Raw genomic sequence first — 13,999 nt, forward strand, 5'->3', positions numbered from 1 at the left:
TAAGACGCTGTTAGATGCGCTATCTTTTCCCGGCCTGCAGAGCCGCCGGTCGGGCAGAAGGGCAATCACGTCTTTTCTCCGCTTGCTGACGAAATCGGCTCGCAGCAATCGCGGTGGTTGTCGTGCTCGCTCCCCTGTACTGACGCGACCCTGCGCTCGAGAGAGAGAGAGAGACAGCAACTAGGACAAATTTGCGACGCCCAAGAAGGCATCGCCGGCGTCGTTCCCCATTGCAGGATGCGACCCAAAGCAAGATCGCGTTGCAATGCACATCTCCAAGCTGACGCATACTGATATGGCATCTCGGTCACGTATACCAGATCTTAGGACGTATCGAATCTCTGAGAGCATTTGATTTTGTTCAAATACACGACATCTTAGCTTGCTTAATTGCATTTGCTTTTCACTCCGGAATGACGTGGTCCTTAGCATCGACTCCCGCCTTCCACCGATACGTCGATGCCACGTGCTCCTCAAGCGGCCCTTTCTGTCCCTTCTTCGCATAGAAGTTTTCGCGATACGTGCCACCAGGTACAGCATAATCGTCCCAGAACAAACCCCGCTTCTTGAGCTCGGGAAGCAACAGCTCAATCATGTCCACAAACGACTGTGGAAAGACGGCGTATGCCTGGCTCATGCATCAGACTCAATACTACCACAATAACCGGGACACGACTCACCATGTTGAAACCGTCAACGTCGGCCTCGTCAATCCAGACTTGCAACCCATCCGCGACTTGGGAAGGAGTCCCAACAAGAATGGGACCGTTTCCACCGATGCTTACGTGCTCCGCGACCGTATGCTTCGTCCATTTGGAAGTTCCAGGAGAGAACCGAGCGTAGCCTTCGACAGTAGATCGCACAGCGTTGCTCTCGACGTGACGCAATTCCTCATCGTCTCCGTATTTTCCGAGATCAATGCCAGTCCAACCACAGAACAGCGACAACGCTCCTTCCAAGGACGCATATTTGCGGTAATTGGCAAGCTTAGCATGGGCCTCTTCTTCGGTTTGGCCGATGATGGGTGTCACAAGGGCAAGAAACTTGATGTTCTTCCCTTCCCGACCGAACTGCGAAGAGGCAATGTGTCGGATTTCTGCGATGTTCTTCGCACAGACCTCGGGCGCATGGGCGGAGACAAATATTGCTTCCGCATTTTGTGCTGCAAAGGTCTTTCCTGCCTTCGACGCTCCCGCCTGGAGGATGAGAGGCGTACGTTGCGGGCTTGGCTGGCATATGTGAGGGCCCGGGACGTTGAAGTACTTTCCCTCGTGGTTGATCTCGCGCACCCGATCGGGTACCGTGTATACGCCATTCTTCCGGTCTAGTACGACTGCATCGTCTCTCCAAGAAGACTCTAGCAGCTTATACATGACCTTCACATATTCCTCAGCCTGCGCATAGCGCTCGTCATGCTGAAGTGTATCAGCAAAGTCTCCAGCCAAGCCAAGCCGAGGTACACGAAACACTGACCGGCAGTTGCTCCTTCATACCCATGTTACGCGCAGCCGAGTCAAGATAGCTGGTTACAATCTGTAAAGGTTATTATCCATGCAGCGATCGAAGAAGCACATTGCCTCACATTCCAGCCCAGTCTAGATCAAGTCAGTCCCTGAGCCAGATAAGAACAACAGATGTCTAACCTTCCTTTCGAAAGATGATCGACCGTCGATAATCTCCGAGCAAGGTGGTACGGCTGTTCGTATGTTGTCGAGACAGTCACGCCGAATCCGATGCTCTTGGTGACTGCTGCCATGGCACTCACAATGGCCAAAGGCTCATTGACTGGCCATTGCGCGCCTGAGATTTTTGCAGCATCAAGATTGCCATTGTAGACATCATATCCACCGAGCACGTCGGCTACGAAGATACCATGAATTTTGGCATTTTCAAGCAGCTTCGCAAGCTCTACCCAGTGCTCGATGTTGTTGAACTCATGTGAATGGTCATCAGGATGTCTCCACAGGCCTGGTGACTGATGGCCACTGCCTATTGGAGGTTAATTGTTAGCTGATGGCAAGTTGCTCGATCGACTTGCTGCTCTTCCATGTAGATTGGCTTTATGAGGGGGCGTCACGTGAACTTACACATCTCAACGAAGGCATTGATGATCAGCTTCTTCTTGCCTTTCGGTGTCGCATCAGTCTTTCGCCTTGCATTCTTCGAATTTGCAACACCATTCTCTCGGTTTCGCTTCGCCATGGTAGGAATCAATGATTGTTTCGCAAAGTATCGAATGGTATCGTGCGGAAGAAAGGTCGTGGTTCTGGAGGTCGGATGATGTGCTTTGAGCGCTCTCAAACGCAATCGCTTAGGTATCTGCGGGATGCGTCATCACGTCAACTCCGAGGTATCACTATTTGTTTGTCTCCGATGTAGGCCCTTCTATCTACGCTACGCGACGGTAAGTTGAGGGGGTAAATTGATAGCATGCCGACTATGCGTATTGTGCCATCTTAACCCACAATGACAACAGTTATTCGCGCACCTAGAAAGTCCTTGTTGTAAACTTGCAGATCGCATCTAACCTACTTGAGTAATCTAAATGCGTATTCCCGGAGAGGTCGCAAACAGAAACCCGAAAGTTGGCGATCAGAAGCCAGTTGAGGAGTCGCATTGAAGGAGAATCGATCTGCCACCAACGCCAGAGGCACACACCCTGAGCAACCTGAATGTCAATCTTCATGATGTTGCACGTCAAGCGAACTCGTAGTATCACAGCAGCGTCTTCAAAAGAGACCATATCGAAAAGACGTAAAACAATCGAACAGGTCCAGCCAAAGGGCAAAGAAGAGACGCTTCCCACGGTACAATCAGCATTGAAGCTACATGCAATACGTCAACCATACAACGTCTCGACCGACCACCCTCTCCCAAGCATCCAACACGACAGCGAACTCCTAGTAAAAGTGCAAGCTGCAGGCCTCAACCCAATCGACTGGAAAGCACCGTACGAACCGACCACCCAGCCCCATACCCACATATCCACTAACAACCCTCCAGCGACTACAACTTCGGCATCCCAACCCTCCCCTATATATCCGGCCGCGAATACAGCGGCACAGTCCTCCTCACCCCAACAAGAACCTCGTCTCGCATCAAAAAAGGCGACCGCGTCCTCGTCCCTTCAACCGACTACCGCGACCCACGCAAAGCCGCCTACCAACACTACAGCATCGCATCCACTTTCAACACCATCCGTCTACCACCGAACATCACCCTTAATTCCGGCAGTATCCTAGGCGTAGCTTTTGTCTCCGCCGCCCTCACACTAGGGATATGTCTCGGCCTCGATTTCTCCGACATTGAGAACGGGCCTGACATTTTCGGTATTGTACGGAGTCTGGATCAGGAGGATATACCGAGTGATATACGACAAGAATGTTTCCATAGTATTGGCGCCAAAGAACGTATCAAAGCCGGAGATAACCTGGTTATCTGGGGCGCGGGATCGGTGTGTGCGTTCGTCACGATGCAGATAGCACGATTAGCCGGGGTGAAAGTCATAGCAGTTGTCGATGCCGCAAAACACGGTTCCAGACTTCTGGCCTCGGAAGCAGCGCGACCGGATTATCTCGTTGACGCGCACGACGCAGGAAGAGCGGTGGAAGTAATCCGCGCCTATACTGGGAAGACAGACGCGCGCTTTGGCTTCGACACGCTGGGTAGAGAAACAGCGGTGCACTTGATGAGCGCTCTTGCTCATCCTACTGTTCCACCGTCATCACAGGCCATACTGCCGACTCCGCCGTCAACACCGCATACCCCCGTTTCTACGGCGCAGCGATCTCATCTCGTGGGCTTGACGGGTCTACCAAAGGATGACGTACCGAAAGACGTTGCGCTGCACAGTGTGCCGATTAAGCTTTATCACGAAGTGCCACAAGTGGGCGAGGCGCTCAGTGCGTGGTGCGAACGGCTGCTGGCCAAGGGAATGTTGGTACCGCCGGAGGTTGTGGGTACGGTTGAGGGGTTGGAAGGGGTAAATGCGGGGTTAGATCGGATGAGGCGACGGGAGGTCAGTGGTGGGAGATTGGTTGCTGTTTTGAACTAGAGTGAGGTGAAGAGAAAGGGAAGAAAGGTTATTCCATGCCAAGTCTTGAGATAGATGAACATGTGTGTAGAGGTAAGGATATCCCAATGCATTTTGATATATAGTACAAGTCGCAAATCTCCATCTCGCCTTTCTTTGCGAAAGACTAGACGATGAGTCTGCGCAAAAGGCAGTAGTGGTCATCCAGGGTATTGGTCATTCGTAGTCGTCGTCGTTACAAACTACGCCAATGTGATCCCCTTCGCTGCGCCAGCCCAACTGGGCAGCGTCAATGCCAGCAAAACAAAGCACCGCAACGCCTTTCCAAAATGCATAATATGCCAAAAGCCATCAAGTTATGGCTGCGTTTTTGCTACGCCCCTCCCCCAATGCGCCCATGATGCAAAGTCCAAGTCCATGATGATGGGTATAGAGAAAGAGAAGAAAAAGGCAAACGTGGAAACCTAGAAAGGGGTATGCGCTAAAAGACAAGGCTGATGAAGATGAAGATGATAGCTGCGTTGTCGTAGGGATAAAGAAGTCATTTCGGGTATTGAGTTACGCGGTTCGTGACAAAGGGTTTTGTTCAAAAAAGCGACAGGAGTAGCAACGTTAATGTTCGTCTTCGCTGCTCCACGCGCCATCGTCTTCTTGATCGATACTTTCCATGACTTCCTTGATGACGCCGTGGCTCTTCGGGTCCAGATTCATGGCTATCGTGAGGTGGCGGATGGCGCTCGCGCGGTCTCGCAACTTCTTGTAACACCTACCTAGCAGGAAATGTATGTTGGGATCGTCTGGAGCAGCGTCTTTCAGGTAGAGAAGCTCGTGTAGGGCCTCTTGCGGCGCGTTCAACTTCAGCAGGACTTGCGATTTGCGGAAGCGTGCCATAACGGAGCGTGGTTCGATCTTGATCGCGTTTTCGAACTGCAGCAATGCGGGTTCAGTCTTCTTCATGCGATCCAGAACCTGCGTACTCATGTTAGTATTCGACAGACAAATAAGGGCAATGATTACTTACCAAGCCTATCCGAACAAGGAGCATGGCGTTATTCTGGTTGATCTCCGCCGCGGCCCGATAGTGCTTTTCAGCCACCTCGTACTTGCCCAGACGCTCGTAGACGTTTCCAAGACCGTACCAACCGTTGTAGTGCCTGTTATCGGCACTGATGGCGTTGCGATAAGCCGCCATGGCTTTATCAAACTCCTCATTTGCGACATGCTCATGACCTTGGAGGGTGAAAGCATAGGCGAACTTTGGATCCAACTGGGTAGCTCGAGCGAAGCATTTGACGGCTTCATCATGTTGCCCGTTTATAGAGCTTGCATTACCCAGTGCACACCAAGCTTGTGGAGAGAGACGATCTTGATCCATCAGCGTGTGTGCAAGATGACCCAAGGCCACCTCGTCCCTGAGCTGCCAGAGCGTATTGGAATATACTTCCATATGCTCTGAGGAAGCAGGTGCCAGTTCTCGTATCTTTCGAAACGTGCTGGCTGCGTCTGTGTAATGGGTGCGCTCATAGTGGGCCTTGCCGATCTGCGCCAGGACCCAAGGTGTTTCTCGCTGTGACTTGGGCACGAGTCCAAATGCCTCAAGTGCCTTTGATGCATCATAGCGACTCAGATGCCTGTATCCAGAAGCTATCTTGAGGAGCAGGTCCAGGAGCCAGCTCAAGACATCTCGGTCCCGTGAAGTATCTGCGGGCGGACCCATTCTTGGGGGCGGTGCGACAGTCGTCTCCGCCACGCTCCGTGGTCTCTCCGGCTTTGAGGGCTCAGAATTGTCGACATGCGGTTTCCTGTTGCCACTAACAACTCTGCCCACAGTCGAGCCTGTACCTGAGCGTGGCTTGGGAGCTGCCGCCCTTGCTTTTCGTAGCTCGCGCCGCTCTTTTGACTCGAGGTCTCTGCTTGAGGTGCCGCCTGGTCTGCTACTTGAAGGCCGAATCTGAGTGATGGAGTTCAGCAGCCGCACACTGCGCCGTGGGGGAGCTGCTGTAGGATCGAAGGGTTGCGATTGTTGTTGTGATTGGGAGTGAGGTTGCTGCGGTGCTTGTGAGTGGGGCTGTGGCTGCTGCAGAGAATGGCCAGATACGGTTCTCTTATGTCCGTTCTGGTATACGGGCCGCGGAATGTCCGTTTGATCACTCTCTGGGTTCGTCTTGGTACGGGCTCTTGATGTTATGGGGCGCATTTGAACTGGGCCGCCAGCCTCACCCATCATGGCGTGCTCGTCGTGTACGTTTTGGCCGTTGACAAAGGGGTTTTCGACGTCGTTGTATGAAGGCGGCTGCGTGCTGCGGCCATTCATCCTAGGCTGGAGGTTATATGAGGAGGCGGGAGGGAGCATGTCGGGCGTGATTTTGAAGATGTTGTGAGGGCGGACGACGGCGCCAATATCGCAGAGACCGGTGAAGGCATCCCACATGAAGGAGTTGATCTTGAGCGCGGCGACAAAGTGTTCAATGGCCTTTTTGGAGTCGCCGTGGGCTGCGTACAGCTTTCCCAGCATGCAGTAGCAGGCGGCGGCGTCGGGTACATGGCGTCGTGAGGTCTCGGAATGCTTGTCTATGACGATTGTCAATACAAGTCACCAGTGTTTACTCGTATCAATACTCACTCCAGTGGTTGCGCCCCGCCCAGGAGCTGCGCATCTTCTCCAGCGCCTGGGCTCCCTGCTCGTAGCGGCCGAGGGCGAGACAGGCCTGGGCAAAGACGTAGGCGCATCCTAGATGCTGGGTGTGGTTGCCCTTGGCCCGCGCATCGTCCAGGGCTTGCTTGTATCTTCCCAGACGGAGGTTGCACAGGGCAAGTAGGTGCGCGGCATCGTGGCTGCGGGGGTCGAGGGCGTGCAGGCGGCCGGCAAAGAACAGGGCGTTTTCAGCGAAGCCGTTGTCGAGGTGGTAGTATACGATCTGGCGCAGCTGGGCATTTACGCCTGGGGGTGCTGACATGCTTGCTGGGCGGCGGCGGAGACAGGGCGGAGACTCAAGGTAATGCGCTCATAGTCGGGGCGGCGTTGGCTGGAGCGGCGGCGGTGGTGATGTTGCGGGCAGGCGGGTGGACGCGGTCAAGGTGTAGGTTTACGCGCTACGAGTGCCAAGACATGTAACAAAACAATGTCCCGCCTAGAGACGCACGACGTTTCTCTGCACACGTCCAGCCAGTCACAGCCACATCGCACCTTCACCATGGCCAAGGTACGCCCGCCCGCCCGCCGCCCACTGCCACGCACCCGTCACTGACAGCCCCCGTAGAAAGCCACCAAGACGCTCGCGGCTTCCAATGCCCAGCGCCTCAACCAGACCCTCTACATCACCCTCGCCGTCCACGGCCTCTGGTGGCTCCTGCGTGCCCTCGTCTTCCGCGCCTCACTGTCACGCAAGTCATTGATCGTCTATCTACTCCTCTCGGCTCCGCAACTGCTCATCCAGCTGTACTTCGAGCGCCTCTCGCGCCCCACCCTCGATGCCGATGGCGCCGTCAAGCGACCTGGCGAAGACCTCGATGCCAAGGGCCTGACTGAGTACATGTGGGATGTCGTCTATTGGACGTATGGCTGCATTGTCATGGCTGCTATTGTGGGAGACTACGCCTGGCTTTTGTGGATTGTGATCCCTGTCTACAGTGCCTATTCCGCTTACACCACATACACGGGCATGAGGGGTGGATACCAGGATGCAGCCGGTGTGCCCCAGCCGCAAGCAAGCAAGAGACAGGCCAAGATGGAGAAGCGAGGTGGCCAGAAGATGCAGTACCGGTAAAGGCCAGCGTCAGATCATCATGTATTATATATACAGCATTATACATAAATTTAGGCTTCAACCCGCGTAGGGATCTTCGGGATGCCTCGTTTGCGGTCCTGGTGCGGCACACCATACCGCCATCCAGCAGCCGCGGCGCCTCTGCCGTCTCTGCCTGCAGCCTCTACGCTGACGTCCTTGAAGACGAAATCCCACCTCCGCTGTGGCACCACTTTCATGGCCCTAAGCTCCTCTTCCTTGCGCTTCTCTTCTTGCCTCTTCTTTGCTTGCTCTTGCTCGAATCGCTGCTCGGCAAGCTTCTTGCGCTCCTCGAACGAAAGTCCAGACTGCAATTCACGCTCAGCCTGCACAAGTTCTGGATGAGGAATGCGTGCGTCGGCCGGCAACAGCGTGTTGTCAAAAGCCTTGCCAGCATCTTCACGCGTGAATTGCCGAGACTCAGCAACAGGCACAAAGAGCTGCTGGCGTGTCGCGGGATGTACCGCGAGGTCGTTGATGGGCTCGTGCGTGATAGGACGTTTGTTCTTGTTCCCAGGGAGCGAGGTATCGATGTGTGGGGTTGTTGGAAGCATGGAAAGAACAGCCTTGGAGTAAGGGAGCGCGAGTGTTTTACCCTGCACACATTGGATTAGCAATTGTAATACAGTGTGTTTCCGTTGTTTCAAAGAACAAGCCGACGACGTTCAGCAAGAGCATGACTTAAGTTTTGTAACCATGTGGATGTCTTAAAGACTAATCGATTTTTAAGAAGCTCATCATGTCGTGTTGTGGGGGAATTGATGGAAATGGGAGAACATACCTGCGCTATCCACTCTTTCTCCATTTGCTTCAGTCGCACAACAGCGCCGACGCGTTCATTGCTGACGCCGAACTCGACACTGGCGAGCGATACTGTCGCCCCATCTTTCTTGACTCTCCGCCAGATTGCTTCCCGGAGGTCTTCGCTCAATACTGGCTGGCTACGGAACCACTGATTGAGGGGAAAGGGCCGCAAGTCCTCTGCCGTCTCAGGCGGAAGCTTGCTGTCGTCGTCCGCTTCTTTCGGCTTCTTGGTATCCTTCTCCTCAGCTGCACCAGACTGAATGGCAGCATCTAGTGCATCCAGGCTCTCCTGTCCTGCAGGTGTGGCCTTTTCTGTCGTCTCCTCTGCCTTGGCCTCGGCTCCGGCTTTCTCTGCCTCAGTCGAGGCAGCAGCCTTCGCACCCCCATCTCTCCGCCATCCAGGGCCAGCGCGTACAAGGTTGCCGTACTTGTCGTAGGCTCCTAGGTAGTTTGTGGAGTCGGGTATAGGTTCCTTGAGCTGTCGCCCCGGCCCATTGAGCCACTCATAAAATTTCCGCCGCCGTAATGTGATTTGTGGACATGGTGTCTGTGAGAAATGTCGCGAATGCCGTGATGGGCTCCAGGCGACCTGTGGCCGTGCAGCTAAGCACTGAGTGACCTGCGATGGGGTGACCGGTGTTGAGAAATTTTGACACCGTAACCGAGGAGGCATGTTGAAGATTTGGGAGGCTACCGCATTGGCGCAGGCATGGGTTGGAGATGAAAGAAACAAGAAGGGAAGTCGTGTACACGTAAAGAAGTTTAGTGGTGGGTGTGGTAGGTTGGAATGCAGAGAAATGAGGAGCTCGCAGGAAATTCTAGTGACGCGCTACGTGCACTAGTGTCTTGGCACGAATGAGCATCATGACCCTCCTCGACTCCCTGGTGTACGATATGATCACTGGAATCTACTGACGCTTCTGAACTTGCTAGCAAGACTTTTCAGGTGACAAGAGCTGCGTTGATCTCATGAATAACAGAAAAATTTTCGCTAATTAAAGATAGTTACAAAAAAGGATGAACCTTGGAATCATCATGTCAACCCACATTTACATCAGTATCGTATAGAATACATGTCCACTGCAGATATGGACAAGTCAAGAACGCTTTCCATCGTGACGTACTGCATCATCGTAACTTGGCGGCGGTTCCTCACTACTGACCCTCTCTGTCTCCATACTTCGACGTCTCCTCTCGTACTGTGGCGCACTTGGTGACTCTCGACGAGCTTCATCCAGTGCGCGCTGAGCCTCCTCTCGTTTCTTTTCCGTCCTGCTATTCTGCTCTCGAGTTGTGATTGGCGGCGGTGGCGCCGATGATGAAGAGCCATAAATTGCTTCATGTTGCTATAAGAGTCGGTCAGCTAACATCATGACAAACGTTTCAAGATCGAAACATACAGCAATAGCCTTCTTCTCCTTGCGATCGAGTCTTTTCTCGGATATGGTACGTCCCAGCTTCTCGGCACCAAGGCCGAGACTGATGGCAAGGAGACCAGCCTTGGTCATGTCAGTCAGTTGTCTCGTGCAGCTTGTGCATTGTAAGCTTACCATGGTAGGTCGATCGGAGAAGTTGGAAGTGTTTTGGGCGCTTGTCTGAAATAGTGCTCGACGTTGTCCACAACAGCCTCGCGCAGGTGGCGAATACAGCGCTTGTTGTTCGAAGTATCTCTGACGGTTCTTTCTGCAACACATGGTGAGAGGAGTTTGAGTTGAGTGTTTGAAGCGTTCAAGTCGTGTCTGTAGTACTGAAATCCAAAAAGATGATGATTCTTTCATCGTGGCCTTGAGCTCACCTTTATACTACGTCGAGTGCTATCACACAGTCTGACGTACGTATCGCAATAATGCCCTTTTGTGGATACCTGCAGTAGGATGCGGCGTTTGCAGTATTGTATTCTCGCTTTCGGTAGTGTTAACACGCCAGATGGGTTGAGCAGATTGACCTGGTGCGGTCGATATGTATGACTTACGGCCGCAAGACGGTGACGTATGGCAATAGTGGCGTCGTCTACGCAGTGATGATTGGCTACTCAACCTACCATAAGGCATGCCGTTCTAAGCGAATGCGAACTGTTGCTTCAGAGACTACCATTCCTACAACTGAAGTTTAGCGTATCCTAGCCACGATCCGACAGGTGAGATTCCTAACGGCGTTCACAGCTGGAGCTTGTTCCTACGTTGCAGGTCGCGCGGACCCAGGCAGTTAGGCCAATCGCTGTGATAGTCTAGTCGAACGTTAATCAAGGCTTTGGAACGTTCCCCACAACACGCGATACTGGACTCTTTCTGCCTTGCATTGCGACGGCCATTAGACCGAAGCCACAGATTACTTCAACAAATGTGTGTGGAATTACATGACAATCGATCGTAACCCATTGACATGTCTCGTGGGGCCAGGGAATGAGGGGCAGAAGGATAGCGTAGGAAAAAGACGGGTGAGCACAGGTATGATTGGACAAAGGCCGTAAAGAAGCATGGTACATGGCCGAAGCAATGGGCGAATGAACGCCTCCGCACCTCTCACAGGTGCACAGGATGGGTTTCTTCAGACCCTTGGGCAGCGGCGCTGAGCATGTGCCATGGAGGGCGTAGAAGAGGACAGACTGACTGTACTCGACGAAACTTGCTTTTGGCCCGGGGTGTGTACCGGCATGCCGAGTCTAGGCGCAAGGCACAGTGATTGGCAGAAAAGGCCGATGGTGCATGTCTGCCTGATAGACGATGGGACGGATAAGCAGCTTGGACGGGTGACGATGGGTTGGGCTCAGCACACCGGACGTGCAATGTCAGCGTGCCTTGGTTGCTGGCCCGCAGATAGGGGCCCGTGGATGAACGATAGTTCCGTGGATCAAGCGGTGCATCTTGGGGCCGATCTCTCTCGCCCAGGCCGCGACGACGATGGGGGAGAGGCTAAAGTCAGCCCTGGCTATACTCGAGGCCGCTAAGAGCCGGAGGGCCAACAAGACGGCAAGCAGCCCAACGCGACGAGTCCCGCCGTGGGAATCGAGCAGGCTGGTGTAGCGCAGCGCGTCGTCAAGTGGTCGAGATGGGGTACCTGTGTGACGGGCGAATCCAGGACTCGCACAGTAATCAAATTAGCTCCGACGCGCCTTCCCTGGGCGCATCACCAAGTGGGCAGTCGCGCCCCCGTCAACGCTATCCTGAGGGTTTCACTTGCACTTCTGCCGCTTCTCCTCCTCTCCCACAGCCGCCCCATTGCCTGCGCCTGCCCACTGCCTCTGCCTTGAATGATGAAGTGCTAGGCTGCCGCTATCGCCCTTCCGCCTCTGCTGCATTGCATCCCCCGCTGGCTGCGATTCCTGCCCTGCCGCCCATTGGCTTGACGCTGGAGTGTGCCAGAGCCTCGACAGCGCGCATCGCCCAGGCCCGCCGCCCGCCCACGCTCACGCCCTCGACCGCCGTGCCCTGCCTGCCACTCCCACTGCCCCCGACACCCACCACCTGCCCAGGACCCGCTGCCGCTGCCGCCGTCGCCAACACCATCACTGCCGCCATCCTCACCATCGTCGCCATCTTGACCGCCGCCGACGCGCAATTCTTCTGCGCCGCCGCGTCCTTTGTCGCAGCCACACCCGCCGCACCGCCGTCAAGACAAAGGCCGCCATGGCCGCCCGGCCGAGTCCCAGCAGCACAAGCCCCTCGAACCTGTCCAACAGCCCCTTCCCCCACGGCTCTCACGGCTCCCACAGCAGCTCCACCTCGTCGTCGCCGCCCAAGCCCTTTGCATCGCACAACACCATGACGGCCGACGTCTTCGCACCGCACATGTACGCCATGCCGGGAGCCGTCGGAGAGCGCAGGCCCCTCGACAAGAGCCCCGCGAACCACGCGCGCTACTCCATCCTGTTGCGCAAACTCCCGAGCAGCAGCGATCGCGACGCCGTGCGCAACATCCTGCTGTTCGCCAAGGACCTGATCGACTGCGAGATGCTCCCGCCGTCCAGACATGCCGACGACAAGGGTTTCGCATCTGCCATTGCGCATTTCCAGACGCTCGACGGCGCAAAAGAAGCGCGTCACCTCCTCGACGGAAAGCGCAATGCAACCAACGATGCGACGCTGGTCGTCGAGCTAACGCAGGACGCATCGCCTGGCGCAATCGGCTCGCGCCGCAACACGGTCGACAGCACGCCTGCGCGACAGCCGTCTGGCACAAGCGCCATGACCGGCGCGACAATCAACGCCCGGCAGTCATCGCGATACAACGGCACCTTCCAAAACATGGAGAACATGTCCCCACCCAACGGGACCCCAGGTCTTGGCAACGGAGAGTTCCCGGTCACCAACCTATTCTCGCCGACATCCCCCGTCAACGCCTCCTTCACGAGCCGCAATCTGGGCAAGTCGGTCATCAATGAAGACGCCGACGACGACGATGGCCTGCTTAACGAGTCAATTGGATATGCCACGGGTGGCCCGCCAATGCATTCCAGCATGCAGCGTCGCGCTACCAACCCCCATACCCCTTCCATTCCCATCCAGCGCTTCGGATCTCTTTCTCTAAACACAAACGGCGTGACGAATGCCACGTCCCCGCCTCTATCCAACTTTGCTTCTCCGCGTTCTGGATCCAACATGCAGTCGCCCGGCCCAGCCTTGTCTGCCTTGTCACCACATAGCATTCCCTCCGCACTGAGCAGCGGACCCAATACAGGCTACCAGCAGTATACGCAGCATTTCGCGCGGCCCACTTATCCCCCAGTAAACCCCGCTGATCAAAACCCACCATGCAACACTCTTTACGTGGGCAATCTTCCCATGGACACGTCAGAAGATGAGCTCAAAGCTGTCTTCTCCAAGCAACGTGGGTACAAGCGACTCTGTTTCCGCACCAAGCAGAATGGACCCATGTGTTTTGTCGAATTCGAAGACACATCCTTTGCTACCAAGGCTCTGAATGAGCTCTATGGATACATGCTCCACAACAGCGTCAAGGGCGGCATCCGACTAAGCTTCTCTAAGAATCCCTTGGGCGTACGTAGTGGCCAGAATTCCGTCATGGGCCCGCAGTCTGCCATTGCCCCTTCCACGCCTCTTTCGGGGTTCGGTAGCAGTGCCGCAGGCCCGCCTGGCTTTTCCACGGCTACCGGCCCACCGCCTGGCTTGTCAGTACCTCCAGGCTTGTCCACCACAGTACACTCAAACAACAGCTCTGGCTTTGGCATGTACTCTAATGGTGGTTTTGGTATGGGCCACAACGACATGGCAGGTGCTATGCGCCAGCCTCTTGCGTCCAGTGGTGCTGGGAACGGCTTCTCAGGCTATTCCACTTACATGATGGGGCGCTAGAGACACAACAGACATTTGTTATGCCATTATGAGTCATGATTGAGGAGTTGAGGGTGCTCATCGAG

General features: G+C 54.9%; 7 protein-coding genes across 7 annotated transcripts; 3 read left to right on the forward strand and 4 right to left on the reverse strand.

Moving 5' to 3' along the window:
* Nucleotides 1-403: 403 nt before the first annotated feature.
* J4E84_008757 (uncharacterized protein) lies at nucleotides 404-2,202 on the reverse strand (the record flags this gene model as incomplete). The annotated part of the gene is made up of 6 exons (XM_049391326.1): nucleotides 404-628; nucleotides 681-1,415; nucleotides 1,474-1,533; nucleotides 1,583-1,595; nucleotides 1,644-1,989; nucleotides 2,088-2,202. 6 exons carry the CDS (start codon nucleotides 2,200-2,202, stop codon nucleotides 404-406), a joined length of 1,494 nt encoding a protein of 497 aa, XP_049241028.1.
* Nucleotides 2,203-2,687: 485 nt separating this feature from the next.
* J4E84_008758 (uncharacterized protein) lies at nucleotides 2,688-3,614 on the forward strand (the record flags this gene model as incomplete). Its single annotated transcript, XM_049391327.1, has 3 exons — nucleotides 2,688-2,950; nucleotides 3,004-3,458; nucleotides 3,541-3,614. 3 exons carry the CDS (start codon nucleotides 2,688-2,690, stop codon nucleotides 3,612-3,614), a joined length of 792 nt encoding a protein of 263 aa, XP_049241029.1.
* Nucleotides 3,615-4,645: 1,031 nt separating this feature from the next.
* On the reverse strand, nucleotides 4,646-6,990 carry J4E84_008759 (uncharacterized protein; the record flags this gene model as incomplete). Its single annotated transcript, XM_049391328.1, has 3 exons — nucleotides 4,646-5,002; nucleotides 5,055-6,604; nucleotides 6,657-6,990. The coding sequence occupies 3 exons, from the start codon at nucleotides 6,988-6,990 to the stop codon at nucleotides 4,646-4,648; spliced, it is 2,241 nt and encodes a 746-aa protein (XP_049241030.1).
* A 237-nt stretch (nucleotides 6,991-7,227) lies between these two features.
* J4E84_008760 (uncharacterized protein) lies at nucleotides 7,228-7,800 on the forward strand (the record flags this gene model as incomplete). Its single annotated transcript, XM_049391329.1, has 2 exons — nucleotides 7,228-7,236; nucleotides 7,294-7,800. 2 exons carry the CDS (start codon nucleotides 7,228-7,230, stop codon nucleotides 7,798-7,800), a joined length of 516 nt encoding a protein of 171 aa, XP_049241031.1.
* A 50-nt stretch (nucleotides 7,801-7,850) lies between these two features.
* On the reverse strand, nucleotides 7,851-9,295 carry J4E84_008761 (uncharacterized protein; the record flags this gene model as incomplete). The annotated part of the gene is made up of 2 exons (XM_049391330.1): nucleotides 7,851-8,414; nucleotides 8,600-9,295. The coding sequence occupies 2 exons, from the start codon at nucleotides 9,293-9,295 to the stop codon at nucleotides 7,851-7,853; spliced, it is 1,260 nt and encodes a 419-aa protein (XP_049241032.1).
* Nucleotides 9,296-9,719: 424 nt separating this feature from the next.
* Nucleotides 9,720-10,130, reverse strand: J4E84_008762 (uncharacterized protein; the record flags this gene model as incomplete). The annotated part of the gene is made up of 2 exons (XM_049391331.1): nucleotides 9,720-9,968; nucleotides 10,023-10,130. The coding sequence occupies 2 exons, from the start codon at nucleotides 10,128-10,130 to the stop codon at nucleotides 9,720-9,722; spliced, it is 357 nt and encodes a 118-aa protein (XP_049241033.1).
* A 2,118-nt stretch (nucleotides 10,131-12,248) lies between these two features.
* J4E84_008763 (uncharacterized protein) lies at nucleotides 12,249-13,934 on the forward strand (the record flags this gene model as incomplete). Its single annotated transcript, XM_049391332.1, has 1 exon — nucleotides 12,249-13,934. The coding sequence occupies one exon, from the start codon at nucleotides 12,249-12,251 to the stop codon at nucleotides 13,932-13,934; it is 1,686 nt and encodes a 561-aa protein (XP_049241034.1).
* Nucleotides 13,935-13,999: the final 65 nt, after the last annotated feature.

The sequence above is a fragment of the Alternaria hordeiaustralica genome (genome assembly GCF_023758085.1).
Source record: "Alternaria hordeiaustralica strain BMP 2776 chromosome Unknown scaffold_23, whole genome shotgun sequence".
Taxonomy (NCBI): Eukaryota; Fungi; Ascomycota; class Dothideomycetes; order Pleosporales; family Pleosporaceae; genus Alternaria; species Alternaria hordeiaustralica.